At 34.6% G+C, this 19045-nt stretch overlaps 1 protein-coding gene across 1 annotated transcript in view; it reads right to left on the reverse strand.

The window, feature by feature from the left end:
• The window catches only part of TPH2 (tryptophan hydroxylase 2), a 126253-nt gene that overhangs the window by 79051 nt on the left and 28157 nt on the right, over positions 1–19045 (reverse strand). Inside the window, exons 6-7 of the mRNA XM_074267627.1 lie at positions 12264–12460; positions 8149–8284 (exon numbers count right to left, since the gene is read on the reverse strand). Coding sequence (XP_074123728.1) covers positions 8149–8284; positions 12264–12460 — 333 coding nt within the window. The remainder of the gene's footprint in view (positions 1–8148; positions 8285–12263; positions 12461–19045) is intronic.

The raw sequence follows: 19045 nt of genomic DNA on the forward strand, positions 1-19045 counted from the left end.
GTTCTTGAAGTCCAGAACCTAGTTCAAAATTTGACTCTCTTACTGAGAAAAATGATTGCTTTCTAGTCTATTAATAACCCATTATTAATTAGAATCCAGGCTTTTTATTTCCTCATTCAGGAACTAGTCCCTGTAGGTCAGTCAGTCAGTCACTGAAAGATAAGGGTGATAGAGGAGATTGGTCTAATTCTTCCAGTACTTAAAGAATTGAAGGAGGGGGGTAGTTGTGTGTGTGTGTGTGTGTGTGTGTGTGTGTGTGTGTGTGTGTGTGTGTGTGTGTATTTTAAAATCAGAAAATCAGAACTGTAATTTTTTTGGAGTAGGATACTCCCAGCATGGAAACTATCAAAGAATAATGCCTGGTACCTGCTCTACAATTTATAAGCTGAGAGAGTATTTAAGAGTCATTGAGAAGCTAAGTGAATAGCCCAGTCACACAACAAGGCATGTATATAAGGCAGGATTTAAGCTCAAGTCTTCCTTATTCAGAATTTGGCTCTGCATTCTGAGATGTCAAACAATCTCTGCAAGGAGCCTCTTCAATAAGAATCCAGGGAAATATTTAACAAAATAAATAAAAATACGATGAACTACAGATAACAGGTGATTTTCTAATTCAATTTGCTGATGGACAGTACCACTGAACTCTGATGACATCTTTATGGATGATTTAGTGGCTCTATTTCTATCTGAGCTGGATACCATTGCATTACTTGTGCTACTTTTATAATACTAATTATGATACAGCATATTCCAAAATGTAGTACTAAGCTTTAATAAGCTTAAAATTGAACTAATAATATCAGGATACCCTCTGTTATGTGTAAATATTACTTTAACAGAATTAGATGTTAGTGAATTAGAACACTTATCTTGTCTAGTGGCAGACTCTCTAAGTCTGCCAAATGCTTTATTTACCTGACCTCATTACACCAATCCTGTGAAGAAGGTAATAATAGTAACCCCTCATTTTTGCAGATGAAAACAACACAACAATGAAAAGGGCACATAGCAGTGATAACTGGTAGCAACAATAGTCTCCTTGAGAGAAACTGGAGCTGTTAATACAGCAGTTATCCCTTTAGTCCCAGTTAGAGGACATTAGAGTGGGGAGTGTTCTGGATTGGATGTCAATATCTGGTTTCAAATTCTGCCCCTGACTCATACGGGTTATGTGACCTTAGGTAAATCACATAAATTCTTTGTGTTCTGTTTCCTTGTTCATAAAATAATAATCATATAGTAATATATACCTCCCAGTTTTATTACAAGGATAAATGAAATCATATCAGGTGCCATTATTATTGCCTTTCCCCAAACATGATTAAATTTAGATCATTCATACTTCAAATGATCCTCAGGAAATTTATCTCACAGGTACCAGAATTGGAAAGGGCCTGAGACATCCTCTAATCTAAACCTCACTCATGTCTTCACTTGCTCTACAGGCTTTTCCTGTTCACCAACTATCTTCCCAATCTGGAGGAACTAGACCCTTGCTCCATGATACTCCTCTCTCTTGATTGTTGACTTTACTGCAAAGATCATTATTTCAGAAGAGGTTTCAGCCATGCTTCCTCTCACTAAGATAGCAATTCACACACAGAACTTCTCACTAGCCATCTTACCTCCATATGGGTATCTTGCCTCCCTTTTTCAATTAAAATGAAAACTCAAAAGGATAAGTATTATCTTATTTGCTTATCTTTAAATCCCTAAAACTTAACATAGAACTGGCACAGAGTTATTTGTCCTTCATTCTCGAAAAGGTTCAATAATATCAGGTGGATGATGTCTTCACTTGCAAGAGAATAGATTTAAGTGAGGCAGAATTATTCAAAATCATCAACCTCTCTCTGTCCTCCAAAGTCAATAGGCAAGACATAGGTCAATGATGATAATCAATATTATGCAGTGTCAGACCTTGGCCTTTTTAAGATAAGATCTTTCTCAGGTCTCAGTTTGTCTGAAGCAATACCCATCCAGTAACAACTGAGGCAAAAGATGACCTAATTTGTCTTCATATAAGAAATACTTAATAAATGTTCTCTCTATCAAATATCATCTATTTAACTATCATCTTTTTATCAGTTAACTATCATGTAATATCCATCATTAATCTATTATCAAACTATTTAATACATTTACTCCTCATTCAGAGGTTTAAGATTATAATAGTTGGAAAAGTCAATGAAAATTAAATTAATCACTTCATCCAACCCCTTAACACACACACACACACACACACACACACACACACACACACACACACACATACACACACCTATCTGGACAAATCTTGCTTCCATGATTGATATAATGTTATTATAATGTTAATTGCCATAGATTAAGAATTGGAAAAAATAAGTGATAACCATGGCAACTTTTGTGTAGATGGAATAAGCAGAATCACTTCAAATATGCAAATGGATATGTGATCTTATTCATTCAGCTGAACTCTACTATGAACTCTACTATGCAACAATCCATGCATTTCTCTCAATAGCGTGGAGGCAGCTAGGTGAAGTAATGGACTTGGAATCAGAAACACCTGGGTTCAAATGTTTCATACACATATTAATTGTTGATTTTGAGAAAGTTAAGTAATTGTATTGGCCTCAGTTTCCTCATCTGTAAAATGAGGGAATTTGATTCAATATCAGTTAAACTCCCACCTAGTCCTAGATCTCTAGGATTCAGAACTGACCAAACTGTGCAACACTTGTTGCCATAGGAGGGATCCACCCAATATGGTGGAGACCTTCAACATATCACCCATCAAAAGGTATTAGTGGAATATTAGAATTATCTTCCTGTTATCTCTCACTCTTGACATATCCCCAGTCCATCTTCTATTTCTATCACACATTTCCCTGATTAGGGTAGAATCACTTATATGTTATAATTTGAAGAATATTAGAAAATTCCACAATCTATTCCTTTGGGCTAACAAATGAACAATTTTTAAAATAATTCTTTAAAGGGGGGCAATACAGTAAGCAGTTACCAATCAATCATGCCTTGGTATGATAGTATGTCAAATTATCATCCTCCTGACCAAAGGTCACCCAAAAAATTGAAGCTTGGATTGGTAAAGGAGTGAGAAAAGAAGCCAAATCTAGAAGCATAAGGCTCTAAGGAGGTTAGGCTAGATAACGCCTCACTGGGGAAGGAAACTCTACATCCAATCCAGTTGCAGGAAGCGTTACCCAAAAGCATTGCTAAAAATGGGAAAGAAGAATCATAGAATTTCAAAAATGGAGGGGATTTCATTATCTATTACCATTCCAGACCTGTGCAGATTTCTTCTAAATGGGAAAGGAAATATAAGAGAAACACTTGGTTTCAAACTGTACAGGTTTTAAGTAATTACATTTTTTCTTATACAATATCTACTGTTAGAAGATTTTCAATTCCTTAAAGGCACTCAGAAACCCAAGGCCTTATCATTATTTTTAAGAACTTCAGAGAATATTATGACTGAAAACATGAAGCTTAACTATATAACTAAGACATCTCTATGGTTTTATAAGAAACATCAGGCTTTAAACTGAGTTTAGTTGGTGCTGAGTAAAAATGGATCTATTTGATATTTATATAATGCTTTTCTTCAGGGTAGATTGAAGCATTATTTCATTAATTCTCACACTGGGAGGCTAAGTAACTTGCTAGCAATGGCACAGAAAGTTAATGACAAAGTCTGTATCTCCTTATGTTCTGTCCATTAGGTTTCTTAGCTAGAGATTATGAGCTCTTCCTCATACCCAACAATAATAATTGTCTAGGGCAGAGAACCACCTACAGTGAGGAGGTCTTGGTACTTCTCATGCCTAAGTCGTCTTGAATTAGAGGTTTTTTAACTTTGGTTTTTAAAAAAAAAAAAAAAACATGTCCAAGCATCTCCATGGTTTAAAGAAAAAGGGTTATACAAAGAAATTTTGAGAATGCTATAGATAGAGCATAGCCAGATTTCAGCAAAGAACTTGGCAGAGGTTCCTGTGTTCTCCTTGAGAACAAAAAAAAGGAAGGTGGACTAGACATAGACGAGGTACGTGAATTAGAGATTAGATTTAAGCATCAGTCATAAATAAATTAATGTCATTATGGAGAAAGATCTCCAATGAGATTGTCTTCAGAATTTGTCCTTGTACCTGTATTGGGTAAAAATTTTTATCATGAGAGGAGAGTCATCCAGCTTTGGAAGGAAGAAATCCTGGGTTCAAGTCCTCATATCCAATGGTTGTGTGACCCTGGGCGAGTCAATTAATCTCTTAGGACTCTAGAGAAGGTGCCCTTTAGGAGTTCCCTATATCAGTGAAATTACAGATCCATTCCCTTGCCATTGTCCCCATCCTATGATAACTTAAAGAGGCAACATGACATAATGACTAAAGTCTCTCCCTTAAAAGTGAGAAAGACCTAAGCTCAGGTCCCTCTTCTGACACTCTAAGTAAGTCTCATAAATCTCTTTTACTTTAGATAATTCTTTAAGACTATAGCTGAAAAGTTGTTTTGATAGGAATTTCCTTATGGAGAGTTTTGGATATCAAAGAAATCACAAATTAAGTCTATTGTTAAAAAATGATGACTTAAATGAAGATAATGGAAGGTTTATCGGGTTCATACACTAGATGGAAGAGTCTTGATCTAAAAAAGACCATGACAAGACTATAACAAACCTCATATAGATGCTATTCAGGGGCAAGTCACTTAACCCTGTTTGCTTCATTTTTCTCATCTGTTGAATGAACTGGAGAAGGAAATAATAAACCATTTCAGTATCTTTGCCAAGAAAATCCCAAATAGGATTATGAAAAGTTGGATATGATTAATCAACTAAACAACTGAACACAACTCCATATCTTGAAAGCTTTAATATCTAAAAATTTTCCTCCAAAATTTGAAAGGAGAAAGATGAAATTTATTTTTAATGTATTCTTATTATTGTTATTGTTATTCCCCTCTCACTTTTTGACTTTTGTGTTCTCCTTTGCCACAGTTCTGTCTACATTACAAGAGCTCAGTGAGATAAGAATAGTCATTCAAAAATAGAGCACAGAAGCCAAGCTGTAGAACGACACATGATGGTGTCAAACTGAGAAAATGGAATTTAGTCCTAGAGATAGAGCCTGTGAAAGTTTTTGGTTAGGACATAGCACACACACACACACACACAAACAAAAAGTATTCATATCAAAAAGACTGGTTATGATGTCTCTAAAGGATTCATGGAAGTCAAAAGCTTTAAGGTTTACTAAGACTTTAAATACATAGGTACAAATGCTTTCCTCTGAAAATTACTTATGTTTGTTTCCCTCCCCAAAAATTTTTTTCTTGTTTTTTTTTTTTTCTGTCTTCTCTACATAACTGCTGGCATAATCACACATTCTTATGAGGTGCAAGTTATTAGGAGCTATTTGTGAACAGAGCTATTTATAACCTCCTGACTTAAATTTAATTGCTACCTTTCTTTTTACTCTGAGAAAAGTCCTTAAATATTCAGTTGGCTTAGGAAACATTTTTTCTTGGAATGTCTTGAAGACCTATAAGCAACCTTTGTTTACCATGAAAACAGTTCCACTTAAACTGAAAATTATTGGGAAACAATATTGTTTATGGTAGGGACTACCTAGTCAGTGAGGCTTACAAAGCTCTAATCACAGATCGAATTCTTACTGCTATCTAATGCTGAATGGGTTAAAAACAAAAATGGAATCAGAAGTATTCATTATTAATATGAAAATGAGTAAATTTTGTAGGCTGAGAAATAATAATGAAATACAGTTCATTTAAATGTCAAATATTCAAATTAATAGAAACCCATTGAGGAAATATGTTATACTGGAAAGATTGCTGGATTTTGAATCAAAGGATCTAAGTTCAAATCCTGATTTTGCAATTTACTATCTGTGTACTCTTAGGCAATTGAGTAAGGATTAGACTAGATGACCTCTAAGGTCACTTTTAGCTGTAAATCTATGATCCCGTGGTCCCAACAAAATAGAGTGACATGATGGCATCTCTATAAGTCCTATTTATTTGGCTTCTAGCAAGTCGTCTTGGAATTATTTGATTTTCATACACAAATTCAGAAGCTATGACAAGGATCATATCAACATCTCATCAGAGGCAACATTAAAGAGAGGATGAATGTTGAACTTAAAGTCAGTAAATTCTTATCTAAGGTATAAGAACCCTTTAAGGACTTTTTCATAAGGAGTCTTTTGATGATGAGAAGTGTTTAAAAGAAAATATATTTATCTTCAAATGACATGAGATATTATTGGTGTTATATGATCATTTTGATATCTAAAATGAACAGAAATAGAACTTTATTTTAAGATATACTGCTAATATGCATATATATGTGTGTGTGTATATATATATATATATATATATATATATATATATATATAAAGAAAAGCAACTTTCCAGCAGCATCTGATCATTTTGGAAAGAAAATTATATATGATGTAAATATAAAGACTCAAATATCTTTGTGAATGATACAAAATGATGGCTGCTTGTGTGGAAAGAATTTAATTATATAAGTTTTGTTTATTAAAAATTAGAAATATAACTAAAAAAGAAACTGTTTCCATTTCCATTTCCATGGATGACCAGAGTCTTCAGAAGTGCAAATGTGATGATAGGTAGCTCTATTCATTCATATATATGTATATATAGATATATATATATAATATATATATACATATATATATATATATAAAATAACAAAAAAGTATAAAATGACCAAGGAGAGAGAGAGAGAGAGAGAGAGAGAGAGAGAGAGAGAGAGAGAGAGAGAGAGAGAGAGAGAGAGAGAGAGAGAGAGAGAGAGAGAGAGAGAGGAAGAGACATGACCACACCTGAGAGAATGGAGAAAGATGTTGTTCATTGTTGTTCATTGCTCTCTGCTGCCACCTCTGGCTTCAGAAGGAAAAGAATGGGTGGCACTTTAAAGCATTTTTGGCATCTTTGGTGAGCTGGATTAGAGTCTACCTGAGTGGTGCTCCTGTGAGCTCTATTCTGATTGGATAGAGCTTCATTTATGAATGAATAATTAGTTGATCTTGTCTGTATAAGTGAGAGATAGCCAATTTGATAAACCTTGCTATTCTCTGGCTTTTTTTTTTTTTTTTTTAATTCTCTGGCTTAAAAAAAAAAAACTTACATTAAGAGCTAAGATGTTTTAAATATCCTTTTAAGGTTGATAGTGAATTTTATGAATTTTTAAATGTTTGAATAGAAAAGAAAGGATTTTTCCAGGTTATGAGTGATGAGGATCAACTATCAAATAGTGAACAGAAAAACAATTAGTGTGTTTGTGGGTGTGGGTATGTTACAGATGTTCTTGAATGAACCAATATAAGGATCTGTGAAAAATACAAAAAACTCTGGCCCTAATCCTGCCATCAAGGAGTTTGTAATCTAGTGGAGAGATAGGGGCATATATACATGAAAAAAAATTAATGATTAAAGACATTACATAGTCAATGCCACATAAAGGGCACAGCTCATAAATACTGTAAGCATTATATGGTAAATAGGTTTGCTATATGCTGAGACTGACAAAATAGCTTTCTTGGGGGAGACAGGAATTAAACAAAACTTCAAAATATTAATAGAATTTAGAGAAATAGAGTGAGGAGGCTTTCTAGATTGTGGGAAACTGAGCAAAGACACAGGGAAGGGAATATTCCTAGCATATTAAGAATACCATGAGGTGAATAATGGGAAATAAAGTTGGAGCATTATTACAGAAGGACAAAATCAGGGCTAGAAGGGACACTGGTAACGATGTCACCAACTAATATTCCATCCTATAGCACATTCGTAAAATGACTATCCAAGTTTTTCTAGATGCTGAAGTTCTCTAGTAAGAGACATAAATTGAAAGTAAAACTAAGTACTTTGTACTTTATTCTTCAGATATCTAGGATTCATGAAAGCATTTCCAAGAGCTACCTCTACCTTCTAGGTGAGTGGCATTGAAACCTTAGAGGTAGGAAAACAATATACTACTAGAGAGACAAATAAAACTTGGTCTCCCACCAGTTCCAAGGATTTCAAAAATATTAACCACTGATGAACATCCCCTTTAATGTTTCAGAAATCTAGTTACAGTCTTGAAATATGAATACTCACGGTTCTGGAGTATAAAGTGGATCAGAGCCATGTCTAACATACTGAGTACAATGGAATACTCTATAAGCCAATCCAGCTAGAAAGTCTCGAGGAGATAAGTACCCAGCCACTGGTCTCACAGTAAAGCCAGATCTTTCTAAGGAAGCAATGAAAGAAACAAACCAAATATTAATAGCTGCTGTTAATTAACAAGAAAGTGTTCTAAGCTATTAAAAAAAATGTTATAGGGGTCAGTTACAATACTAAATATGTTACATAGAATAATAATGTATGTGATTTGTAGCCACCAAAATGAAGAGACCATTAATTAATCAAGTGCAATCATGATAATTTGTTTCCAGAAATGCAGAACATCTATTAATAAAGAGAAGTCAACAAATATTTAAGAACTCTCCAAAAGTAAATCTGGAAGGGAAGTCTGCAAATGTGAAAGAGAAAGTATCAATCCAAAATTATATTTAGAGCAGAAGCAGAGAACAACATATACAAAGTTATGATAATTTAAATAAAAAGAAAGCTAAAATAAAGTCAGATGTTGAAATAATTATAATTATTATCTCAGCCCTAGAAAAGAAATAAATGTGTCCCCCACCTTTCACTAGAGAAATGGGAGACAATAGGCATCAGAGTGTCACTGTGCCTGTTGGTTTTTCTTAATTGTTACAAGAGAGAGTTCATGAGGATGGAGGTTAGGTGAAGAGGTGTAGATCCAGAAATGATAATGATATAAAAATAAAAGGCATTAGCAAAACACTTTTAAATGATAGTTACCGTCTACCACATGGATTTTTTTTATTGCTGCCTAAGTATATATTTTTCATGTTATATTTATGTTAGCACAGAAATATTCAGATTTTCTTCAATGACTCTGTAGCAGGCTATAGACTAGTCTCAAAGTAATATGAATCAAATTCTTTTCATCCTCTACAATTACAATATCTTTGGTATTTATGAAAACTTATTTATTTACACATTTATTATTGTTATTTTCTTAATTCTGAGCATAAAAATCAATGTGACTTCTTTAGCTTCAAATTGGAAAAATAAGTATGGATACAATTCTTAGAATCCCATCGTAAAAGTACCTGACTATGATGTTATATCCTCCATAGAATATATTCATGCCCTCCATGTATGTAGAAAGATGGTCTCTCTCTCTCTCTCTGTCTCTCTGTCTCTTTCTATTTATCTGTCTCTGATTCTGATTGTGTGTCTTTGTCTCTCACTCTCAGTCATTCTCTACGTCTATCTGAATCCATTTCTCTTTTTTTAATCTCTTTTTTCTCTTTCTCTCCCTCTCCTTCCTCTTCCTTTTCTTCTCTTTTTCCCCCTCTCCCTCCCTCCCTCTCTTCCACACCCTCTCTCAGAGGTCAATCTCTGTTTCTCTTCCTGTCTCCCTCTGTGGGTCTGTGTCTGTCTATCTGTCTCATGCATAAGTGTTATTTTCAAATCCTGACACCAGTTTTGTAATAGGCTTCTTCTCTGAAAATTTCTCCTCCTCATGAGAGAACCTTGGAAGAGTAGAACATTGTTGAAAAAGCAAGATTCAATAATTTTGAAAAGAAAACTATTCCTAGAACTCTTAGTACCAACATCTAAATAAACTTTATCTTCAACTCTAGCCTTTATAAATCACTTCAATTGGTGCTGACATCAATATTCTCCCTTTACATCCTTTATTTCAGATTGCTACTCATTGAACATTTTAAATATTATTATTTAACACTTAAATATTAGTAAATATTTTAAATATAAATTTTTTTTGGACTTTCACTTTTTTTGACAAAAAGTGATGGCACATACAGAAAGAGGACTGGATTGAGAATTAAATGAGTTTAAGTTTTATCTCTGTTTCTCTTGGACAAGTCACTCCACTTATCTGGGCTTCAATTTTCTTCTCTATAAAGGAAGATTCTTGCCACTAAATGACCTTTCTGGTCCATTATAATTTGAAGGACTGAAGACTTATGGTTAAGTGTTCTAAGCTCAAAAAATGGAGAAATCACTGTGGACGGAGTGGTTAGAAAGTATTTTTGGAAGATATGAAGCCTGAGGAAGATTTTGAAACAGGAAGAATTTCAGCAGGAAGGAAAAAGACAAAATGATCAAATGTGGAAGCAGGAATAAATAAGTCTTGTCTAATGAACAATGAAGACTTGTCCTGAGCAGAAGTTTATGTTGGGAAGTAAGAGAAAAAATATGAAAAGACTGATGTATCATGGGGGCCAAGACTGAGGGAAAATTTTTTAAATAATTTGAATAGGAGAATGATAATACTATTGATAGAAAATTTAACTAGAAAAAGAAGTTGATGGAGGGAAAAGAGGCAGTAATATGGAGCAAGTAGCTTCAGTGCTGGACTTTTTAACCATTTTCAGTAATGTCTAACTTTTCAAGACCCCTCTTGGGGTTTTATGGACAAAGATATTCAGTAGGTTTGCCATTTCCTCCTCCAGCTCATGTTACAGATGAGGCAACTGAAAGAAACATGATTAAGTGATTTGCCTACTTAAATGACATGCTTGATTTGAAGTTAAATCTTCCTGATTCCAGACATGGCATTTCATCTACTGTGTTAACTAGCTGCCTTCAGTCATGGACCAGGTAGATGAGCTTGATTACAAGGCAGACAAAGACAAAATTTAATTCTGCCTCAGACTTAACAGCTGTGCAACCATTGTCTTCTCTGTAGCCACAGTATTTTGTCAACAAAGGGAGGTTTTTCAAGTTATTGTAATCTCTCTATAATGAAGTTTCCCATTTGTAAAATGACAGGGTTAGACTTCATGACTTTTAAAGTGGCTGTCATATCTAAATCAAGAATCCTATGAGCTATGATTGATATATTGGAGAAGTCCTTGCCAACAGAAAGAACACTGAATTAGGTAGCTCAGGATTTGGTTTCAAATTCCAATCATGCCACTTACTCTGTAAAGGGCTAGAACTGAGCAATGCACTTGGATAATGAAGCACGTGAGACTAATTGCCAATTGGATGGTTCCCCATTAACTTGTTTGAAGGTTGACCCTCCCCAGCTGTTCTGTGCTGACTTGATTGGTGGGACAAAGAGGGGGAAGTGACTTGTGTGGGAGGAGTAGGAGAAACTTGGGTGGTGTTACTCATCCTCTCTCAAACTCTGGCGTTGGAGGGGACGGTAAAGATCAAGAATAAAGACGTTTAGTGATCCTGACTCTGGCTGATTTCTGGGAAGCTAGAGTTCCAGCATTACTCTTTGTGTTATCTTGGACAACTTAATCTCTTGGTCAGTTTCTTCACATGTAAAATGAAAGGTTTCTGCTAGCTGCTTATATTTCCTTCACCTCTAAATCCATAATCCCATGAGTTTGGTTTTAGAATCTGAGATTATGGTAAATGACAGCTGATCCAGGTGGAGGGATCAAATAGTAATCGAAAATATGAGACCAAGATTTAGGAGGAAAATGAGGACTAGTACTTTCCAAATCACACTGAAGAAATGCTGTTTGGAGAAATAAAGATGTACAAGTCCTACAAGTCAAAGAAAATAGAAATGGAAGAACAAAAAGCCAACGATTAAAATCTGGGGAATAACTTTAATCAGAGTAAGGAGGAAACCAAGGAATCACTTTGAACTGCTGTCTCTGATCTTCACTTCTTTCTTCTCCCAAGCATAAACTAGAATAGACACTATTTCCAGTGCCTAGTGACTCTATACAAAGCAAAGTCACTAATTTCCCCTTTATCTACCACCAAAAGACAAAAACTTAACATTGTTCTTCTCTAGTCTGATAATAAAGGTCTTTTTTGTGTGTGTGTGTGTGTGTGTGTGTGTGTGTGTGTGTGTGTGTGTGTGTTTGTTTTTTATTGAATCTTGAGCATAGTTGAATCTACAATTTGCTAAGGTCCTTTTGGTTTAACCTTTAAGCTACCAACCATAGAGATTTATGTCTTGGTTTTGAGATAAATAAACATATAAATCAAATTCCATTCTTATCATATTGATACCTCTCAGCTTTGTGGCACCATGACCCAACTAAAACTGCTTATTTAATGCTCCTTTTAAAAATTGCCATTTGCTTTGAAAGAAGCTTTACTTTGCTTCTGGTTAAGAAAGGATTAGGTGCCCAAAGACTTACCTTTCAAAAAGATGGAGACATCTTCAAGTTGGGGCACATTGTCTTCTCTGTAGCCACAGTATTTTGTCAACAAAGGGAGGTTTTTCAAATACTCCTGGCAAGCATGAGTAGGATAGAGTTTGGTGAGCTCTCTGAATACAACTCCCCAAGTTCTAGTCTCTTCTTCTGTATATTCCACTCTGGGAATGGGCTGACCACTGGACAAAAGAATAGAATATTAGTAAATCAGATTTTATAAGACCAAGCACCATCTCCCCCACCTTTAATCCCATGTTTGGGCTAGATCATTGATTTCATTGGTTTAGGGGAACTATCAATGAAGAAACTTCTACTGATACAACTGATAGTCTTATAGAGTTATGTAGGATACTGAGAAGTAATGTGACTTGACCAAGGTCAAGAACTTGAACCCACATCTTCCTGACTTTCAGGGTAGTTTTCTTTAATATTCCAACCATTATAATTAATTAAGAAATGTAACTATATTTCTAGCTCTCTATATAGTACTATATTGTTTATAAAATGATTTGTTATCAATAACTCTGCTTGTAGAGTTATTAAATAATGCCAATATTATCTCCCTTCATACAATTAGTAAGAGGTGGTCTTGCCCTTGACCTAAACACTTCTGATCCTAAATTCTTTGGCGTTTTCTCCTACACAGAAGGAAAATAAGTATGTATCTTATCCATCAGGTTGCTTCCTCCCTCCAATCCAGCACCTAATTCACTACATCATCAGGATGTTTTCTGTTTAAAACTATTGTTTTTGTTCTGTCTGAGTTTCTTACTGCTCACAAAGCAATATACAAAACAAAATAAGATAAACAGCTGAGCTAAGGCGTGTGAGTGAGGTACGGAAGGGAGAGACAATTGAAAAAGAATAAGAAATTACTGTTCACCTTTCCCTAAGTGCCAGCACTGAGATCTATGCAAACCAAATTAGAATAAGATTAGTGTTAGTTCGACTTGGATGCTTGCGATGAGAAAATTACACCCTGGCAAATATTATTGATAGTACTGAAAATGTGTTAACTCTTAGGGATTGTGATGACTTTAGAATGAAAACTTGAATTGGAAAGAGTTTTTTTAGTAGGAAGGAAACAAGAACATAAATATATGAAGGAAAGTCTGCTTCTGACTCAAGAAAAAGCCCCCAAATCAATCTGAGTTGATCTAAATGTAAAAACTAATAAAGATGCAGAGCAATCTGAAGGCAGAAAAGCCAGAAGCCTGAAAGAGTAGATGAACAGATTTAAGACTTTATCTTATCATTATGAGAACAAATAAATTTTTTGCAACTTTCAACATCTCCAAAGATAATTAAGTGCACCTTTCCAATTGCCAAATGGGGCAAATGAATATTAGTATAATTCTGGCCCACTACCTTTTCTCTGAGTAGTCAGAGTAGTCTACAGAGTAATCAGCCTCTAGTGTCTAGTCTCTTGCTTTCCCTACTGGCAAAAATCCAAAAGTAGAGGAGGACCTATTTAATTTATATACTTGGATATAATATGGCCAACACTATTATCCTCTCTCCCAATAGTCTTTCTACTTTATTTTCACATTATAGCTTAATTATATTACATTTCATATTATATTACATTATAATTTCAAATTATCATCCATATGTAGCATTCATCTGCCTATCTTTAAATGAACCACTTATTCCTATACAAATGGAATTAGTAATATAACTTAAAAGATATCTCTCCATTTACTCATTAGAGAAAGAAGATAAAAGAGAATGAGAAAAAAGGTAAGAGAAGAGGAGAGAAGAAAAGGGAGAAAAGAAGAAGGCAGGAAGGGTGAGAGAAGGAAAAAATAGAAGCAAAAGAATAAAAACATAGAGAGAAAGAAAGACACAAAAAGGGATAAGGGAAAGAGACAAGGAGATGGATAAAGGAAAAAGGAGAAGAGAAAAAGGGAGAGAATCAGAGGAAGGAAGGAGATGGAGAAAATGTCAGAGTCAGAGAGAAGGGGAGAGAGGAAGATAGAGGGAGAAAGTGAAAAAAGAAATGGAGAAAAGGAGGGAAGATGGAAAAGAAGGAAGGAACCAAGGAAATAAAGAATCTCTTAGGAATATGCTGGAAATTAAGGGAGCCATATATTTTCCTGTATGGCCTAGTTATACCAAAAGACAAGTGAATGGATTTGTTGTTTTTACCTATCACTTCAGCTTAGTACCTAAATGACACAAAAATGTGCTGGAAAGTAAAAGTAAAGGAAAGGCATATGAAATAACATTACTGGATGTTATGATCCAGTTAAAAATGTTCAAAAAGATTGGATGTGTGATTTCCCTGATATATGTGACTTCAGAATGAGAGAAATTTCTCCTCCAATTCAAGTCAACAACTACTCTGCAACTTTTGGTTTTAGGTTGTTGCTTGGAATATTGAAGAGTTAATTGATTTGCCCAGGGTCACACAAGCCTTGTGTGCAAGAGACAAGAATCATCAAGGAAAACTGCCCTGATATTCTAGAAACAAAGAGGGGAATAGTCATTGAAAGAATCCACTGATCACGTTTAGAAAGAGATCCCACAAGAAAAATCGTCAAGAACATTGTGGCAAAACTCCAGAATTACAATCTTAAGGAAAAAATATTGTAAGTTGCCAGACAAAAACAATTCAAGTATCAAGGAGCTAAAGTAAGGATTACCCACGATCTAGCAGCATTTACAATAAAGAATCGGAAAGTGTGGAATATCATATTCTTGAAGACATTAAGACTTTAAGCTGTTGCTTGTGGTTCTGACATAAGGGGTGGTGTGGTTGGAAGAAGGAAATCAAAAAAAAAGGATAAACACTTTCCCTTCTCCTTACAATCCTTCAAGTATTGTTTTTTCTTCCCCTTTTATGTCTTCTCTTCTCCAAGCTAATCATCCACAGTTAATTAAACTGACTGGGAGCTCTTCTACCATCTTGCCTATCTTCTTTTGGATGCTGGTTAATTCATAAGCCCGGGCATTACAACCAAGAATTAACTACCCCGCAAGCATCATTTTTCAGGGGAGCTGATAGATCTTCAATGAAGTAAGAGACTTTCAATCATTTCTATTGAAAAAAACTAGAACTAAACAGAAAATTCAGCCTTTGAATACAGGACTCAAGAAAAACATAGAAAGGTAAAAAAGGGAAAATATATATTATATAAAAGTTAAACTATTTCTATCCCTAGATGGGAAAATGATATCTATAACTATTGAGAACTGTTATTGAGAATAGAGCGGGGCATCACATAGATGGAGATTTGGTTGTGGATAGACTCTGATGTGACAATCAAAGAAAAAGACATTAAAGGGTAGAAAAGGGACTGTGGAGAAAAGGAAAGGGGAGATATAAAGGAAAAATAGATCACATGAAGAGATACAAAAGACCTATTAGAATAAAAGAAATTAAGGGAGAGGGATGAGCATTACATCAATTTGGCTTAAAGAGGGAATAACTTAATCATTCACAAATTTATAGAATTTTATCTATAGAAATTTATCTAACCTTATAAAGAAATAGGACTAGAAAGAGAAGGGAGGGACTGGATAGAAAGGAAGGTAGAAACACTAGGGAAAAAAAGATAATAGAAGGGGAAAAGGGTAATAGAAGATAAAGTAGTGGATAGGGTGGGTTAAAAATGAAACACTACTCAACTACAATACTGTATGAGGATGTATTCCGATGGAAGTGGAAATCTTCAACATAAAGAAGATCCAACTCACTTCCAGTTGATCAATGATGAACAGAAATAACTACACCCAGAGAAGGAACACTGGGAAGTGAATGTAAATTGTTAGCACTACTGTCTATCTACCCAGGTTACTTATACCTTTGGAAGCTAATAATTAATGTGCAACAAGAAAATGGTATTTACACACATATATTGTATCTAGGTTATATTGTAACACATGTAAAATGTATGGGATTACCTGCCATCGGGGGGAGGGAGTGGAGGGAGGGAGGGGATAATTTGGAAAAATGAATAAAAAAATAGCTAAATTTCAAAAAAAAAAAATGAAACACTACTAAGAGAAGAGGAAGTGTGGAAGAAAATAAGGTAGTGGGTGAGGTGGGTCAGGAAAAAAATGATACTAAAAATAGGGTGAAAAGAGAGAACAATAAAGAGGAGAAAATAAATTGGAGGAAAATACAGACCTGGTAATCTTAACTGTGAATATAAATGGAATGCACTCTCCCATAAAATGGAAGCAAATAGAGTGGATTAAAAAACAAAATCCTACAATATGTTGTTTATGAGAAACACAGTTGACACAGAGAAACACATACAGAGTAAGGGTAAAAGGCTAGAGCAGAATTTATTATGTGCCACATTGCCTCATAAAATATAAAGCATCTATGTGTAAGTTCTAAATTATATAACAAAATTATTTTTTTCATTTATTGACAAGCAAACCCCAATTACATATCCTTTGAGAAAATCAAAACATCTCCAATGTTCAGTCTATTACTAAACAATAAGTACAAGATTAATTGCCAACGAAAAATGTATATTATTAACTGATTAAGAAGAATCTTTGGTCAATATATAAATTATTTAATACATATCAAAGGATGAAATGTTTTACATTTTTTCTTGCATTTTCTGAAAAAAAATACTCTATTGTAATGTTACATTTGATTGCCTTTTTAAAAACTTTTTGCTCAATATTGTATGGACTTCTATTTTCTTTGGTGCTCTTATCAGAATAAGACTGATTTGGGAGTGAGTTCCTCTTACAATGAAATGAACAAGCAACAATACTTCTATTTCATTCAACTGCTTGTTCCACTTCCTCCTCTTGAGACAATGCCAGTGACAGTCTGTTTTTCTTACATATTTTTTTGAATTTAAGGAATGAAAAATATTTGATCCTGATAGTAACTCCAGACTGTCTCTCAGAGCCCTCCTGCTAAAATGCATAAATGGAATGCAGCCTTTCCACTAAGGTAATCATTAGAGCAGCTTCCACTGGAGTAATGGTACTTCACTTATCCAGTGGAGAAAAAGAAGACAGGAGACTCTCTGTTTGAAAAGAGTATGTCTGGCTGAAAATATAATGGAGACTGGTTTGGGAGCTGGGGAGGGAGGGGTGCTCAGAGATTTTGTTTCCATGCTTAGGACATCAGGATTCCCATCCTTAGCAAAAGCTAACTACGCAGTAAAAGATTAAGTTAAAAATTAGTTAAGGGACTGGGAGTAAAAACCTGACAGGGGATAAACATATTTTCTAATTTATTTCATTATAGACTACTTGAGAGCAGATCTTTCACTGTAGTCAATTTCTAATTATTCCAGGCTTGATGGATTATCCCGGCCTATAGGTTATGTTGTTCCCTAAATATACTTCCCAGTCACATCTTTTCAACATGTTTCTTGATTAGTAGTTCTAGCAGAGAAGTTGCTGTTTGTATGTTCGCCTATTCTAATATAAACTCCCTGAATATAGTAACTGCTTTCACCTTTCTTTGCATCTCCAAAACTTAGCATAGTTCCTAACACTTAATAAGTGCCTATTATTTGACATTGACATTAAGATGTTGCTTGTAGTTCTGATATAAGGGGTGGTGTGGTTGGAAGAAGGAAATCAAAAAAAGGATAAACACTTTCCCTTCCCCTTACAATCCTTCAAGTATTGTTTTTTCTTCCCCTTTTATGTCTTCTCTTCTCCAAGCTAATTATCCACAGTTAATTGAACTGACTGGGAGCTCTTCTCCACCTTGCCTATCTTCTTTTGGATGCTGTTTAATTCATCAATGACTTTCCTAAAATGTGGCACCCTGAGCAAATATCAGATCTACTTTAATGAAGCTGCAGATCACATGAGCATTTCGGGCTGCCATGTCCCATTATTGATTTATATTGAGATTGTGGCCCACTATACTCACACAAACACAGTACATACACAATCTTTCTCACAGAATATCTTGCCTTCTTATATTAAACTTTATATAAAAGGTAATTTTTCTTTTCCCATTTTTCCCATTACTTTTCCCTCCTTCCAGATAAACTGGTCTGATAAAAAGTTTTGTCATATTATCACAGGAGATGGTAACATCAAGAGACTGAAATATCCCAAACTTGCTAAGCATAGATTTATTTCCCTGAAATTCCAACTCTTTGAGTATAAACCCCCACTCATATTTTTAAGTCACCATGACTATCTTCTCCTTTCTACTACAAGGATTCCAGGCAATTCAGTTCAAACATAATAGCAGCTAAATCTGTAAAGAAGCATATTTAGACTCGAATAAAGAAAAAATTAACAATCATCACAAAAGTAGAATGGGTTGCCTAGGGAATCATAGGGTTCTCAATTACCAGAAATCTTCAAATTAAAGCTGAATAGCCTTTTGTCAGAAATGTTGTCAAAGGAAAAAGTTGAACCAGATGATGTCCCTTCTAACACTGAGATTCTGTGATTCCATAAATAAGCTTATTTGGTTTTCCTTTGGCTTCCAAATCTAGCAATCCCAGGATTGCTAGTCTATGCCATGGAGTAAAACTGGAATTCTGTATACATTTTAACCCACTTCATATGCTAGCCAGATAAACTATATCCCTGATCACCTTATTGTGATTATTTGCTTTTGCAAATGAGTTTTATACAATCAAGTTTTCCTAAATGAGTCTATGGACCCTAAAGAGCTTTCCATAGATAGCGAACAGAAATGTTTGTTTGTTTTATACACATTGTTAATATAGGACTGTCTTCACAATAAACATAATGAAAATAAAGTACTGGCACATGCATAGCCTCAGAGGGGAGTAAATACATAATAAACTCCC

This window comes from Sminthopsis crassicaudata, chromosome 5 (assembly GCF_048593235.1).
Source record: "Sminthopsis crassicaudata isolate SCR6 chromosome 5, ASM4859323v1, whole genome shotgun sequence".
Taxonomy (NCBI): domain Eukaryota; kingdom Metazoa; phylum Chordata; class Mammalia; order Dasyuromorphia; family Dasyuridae; genus Sminthopsis; species Sminthopsis crassicaudata.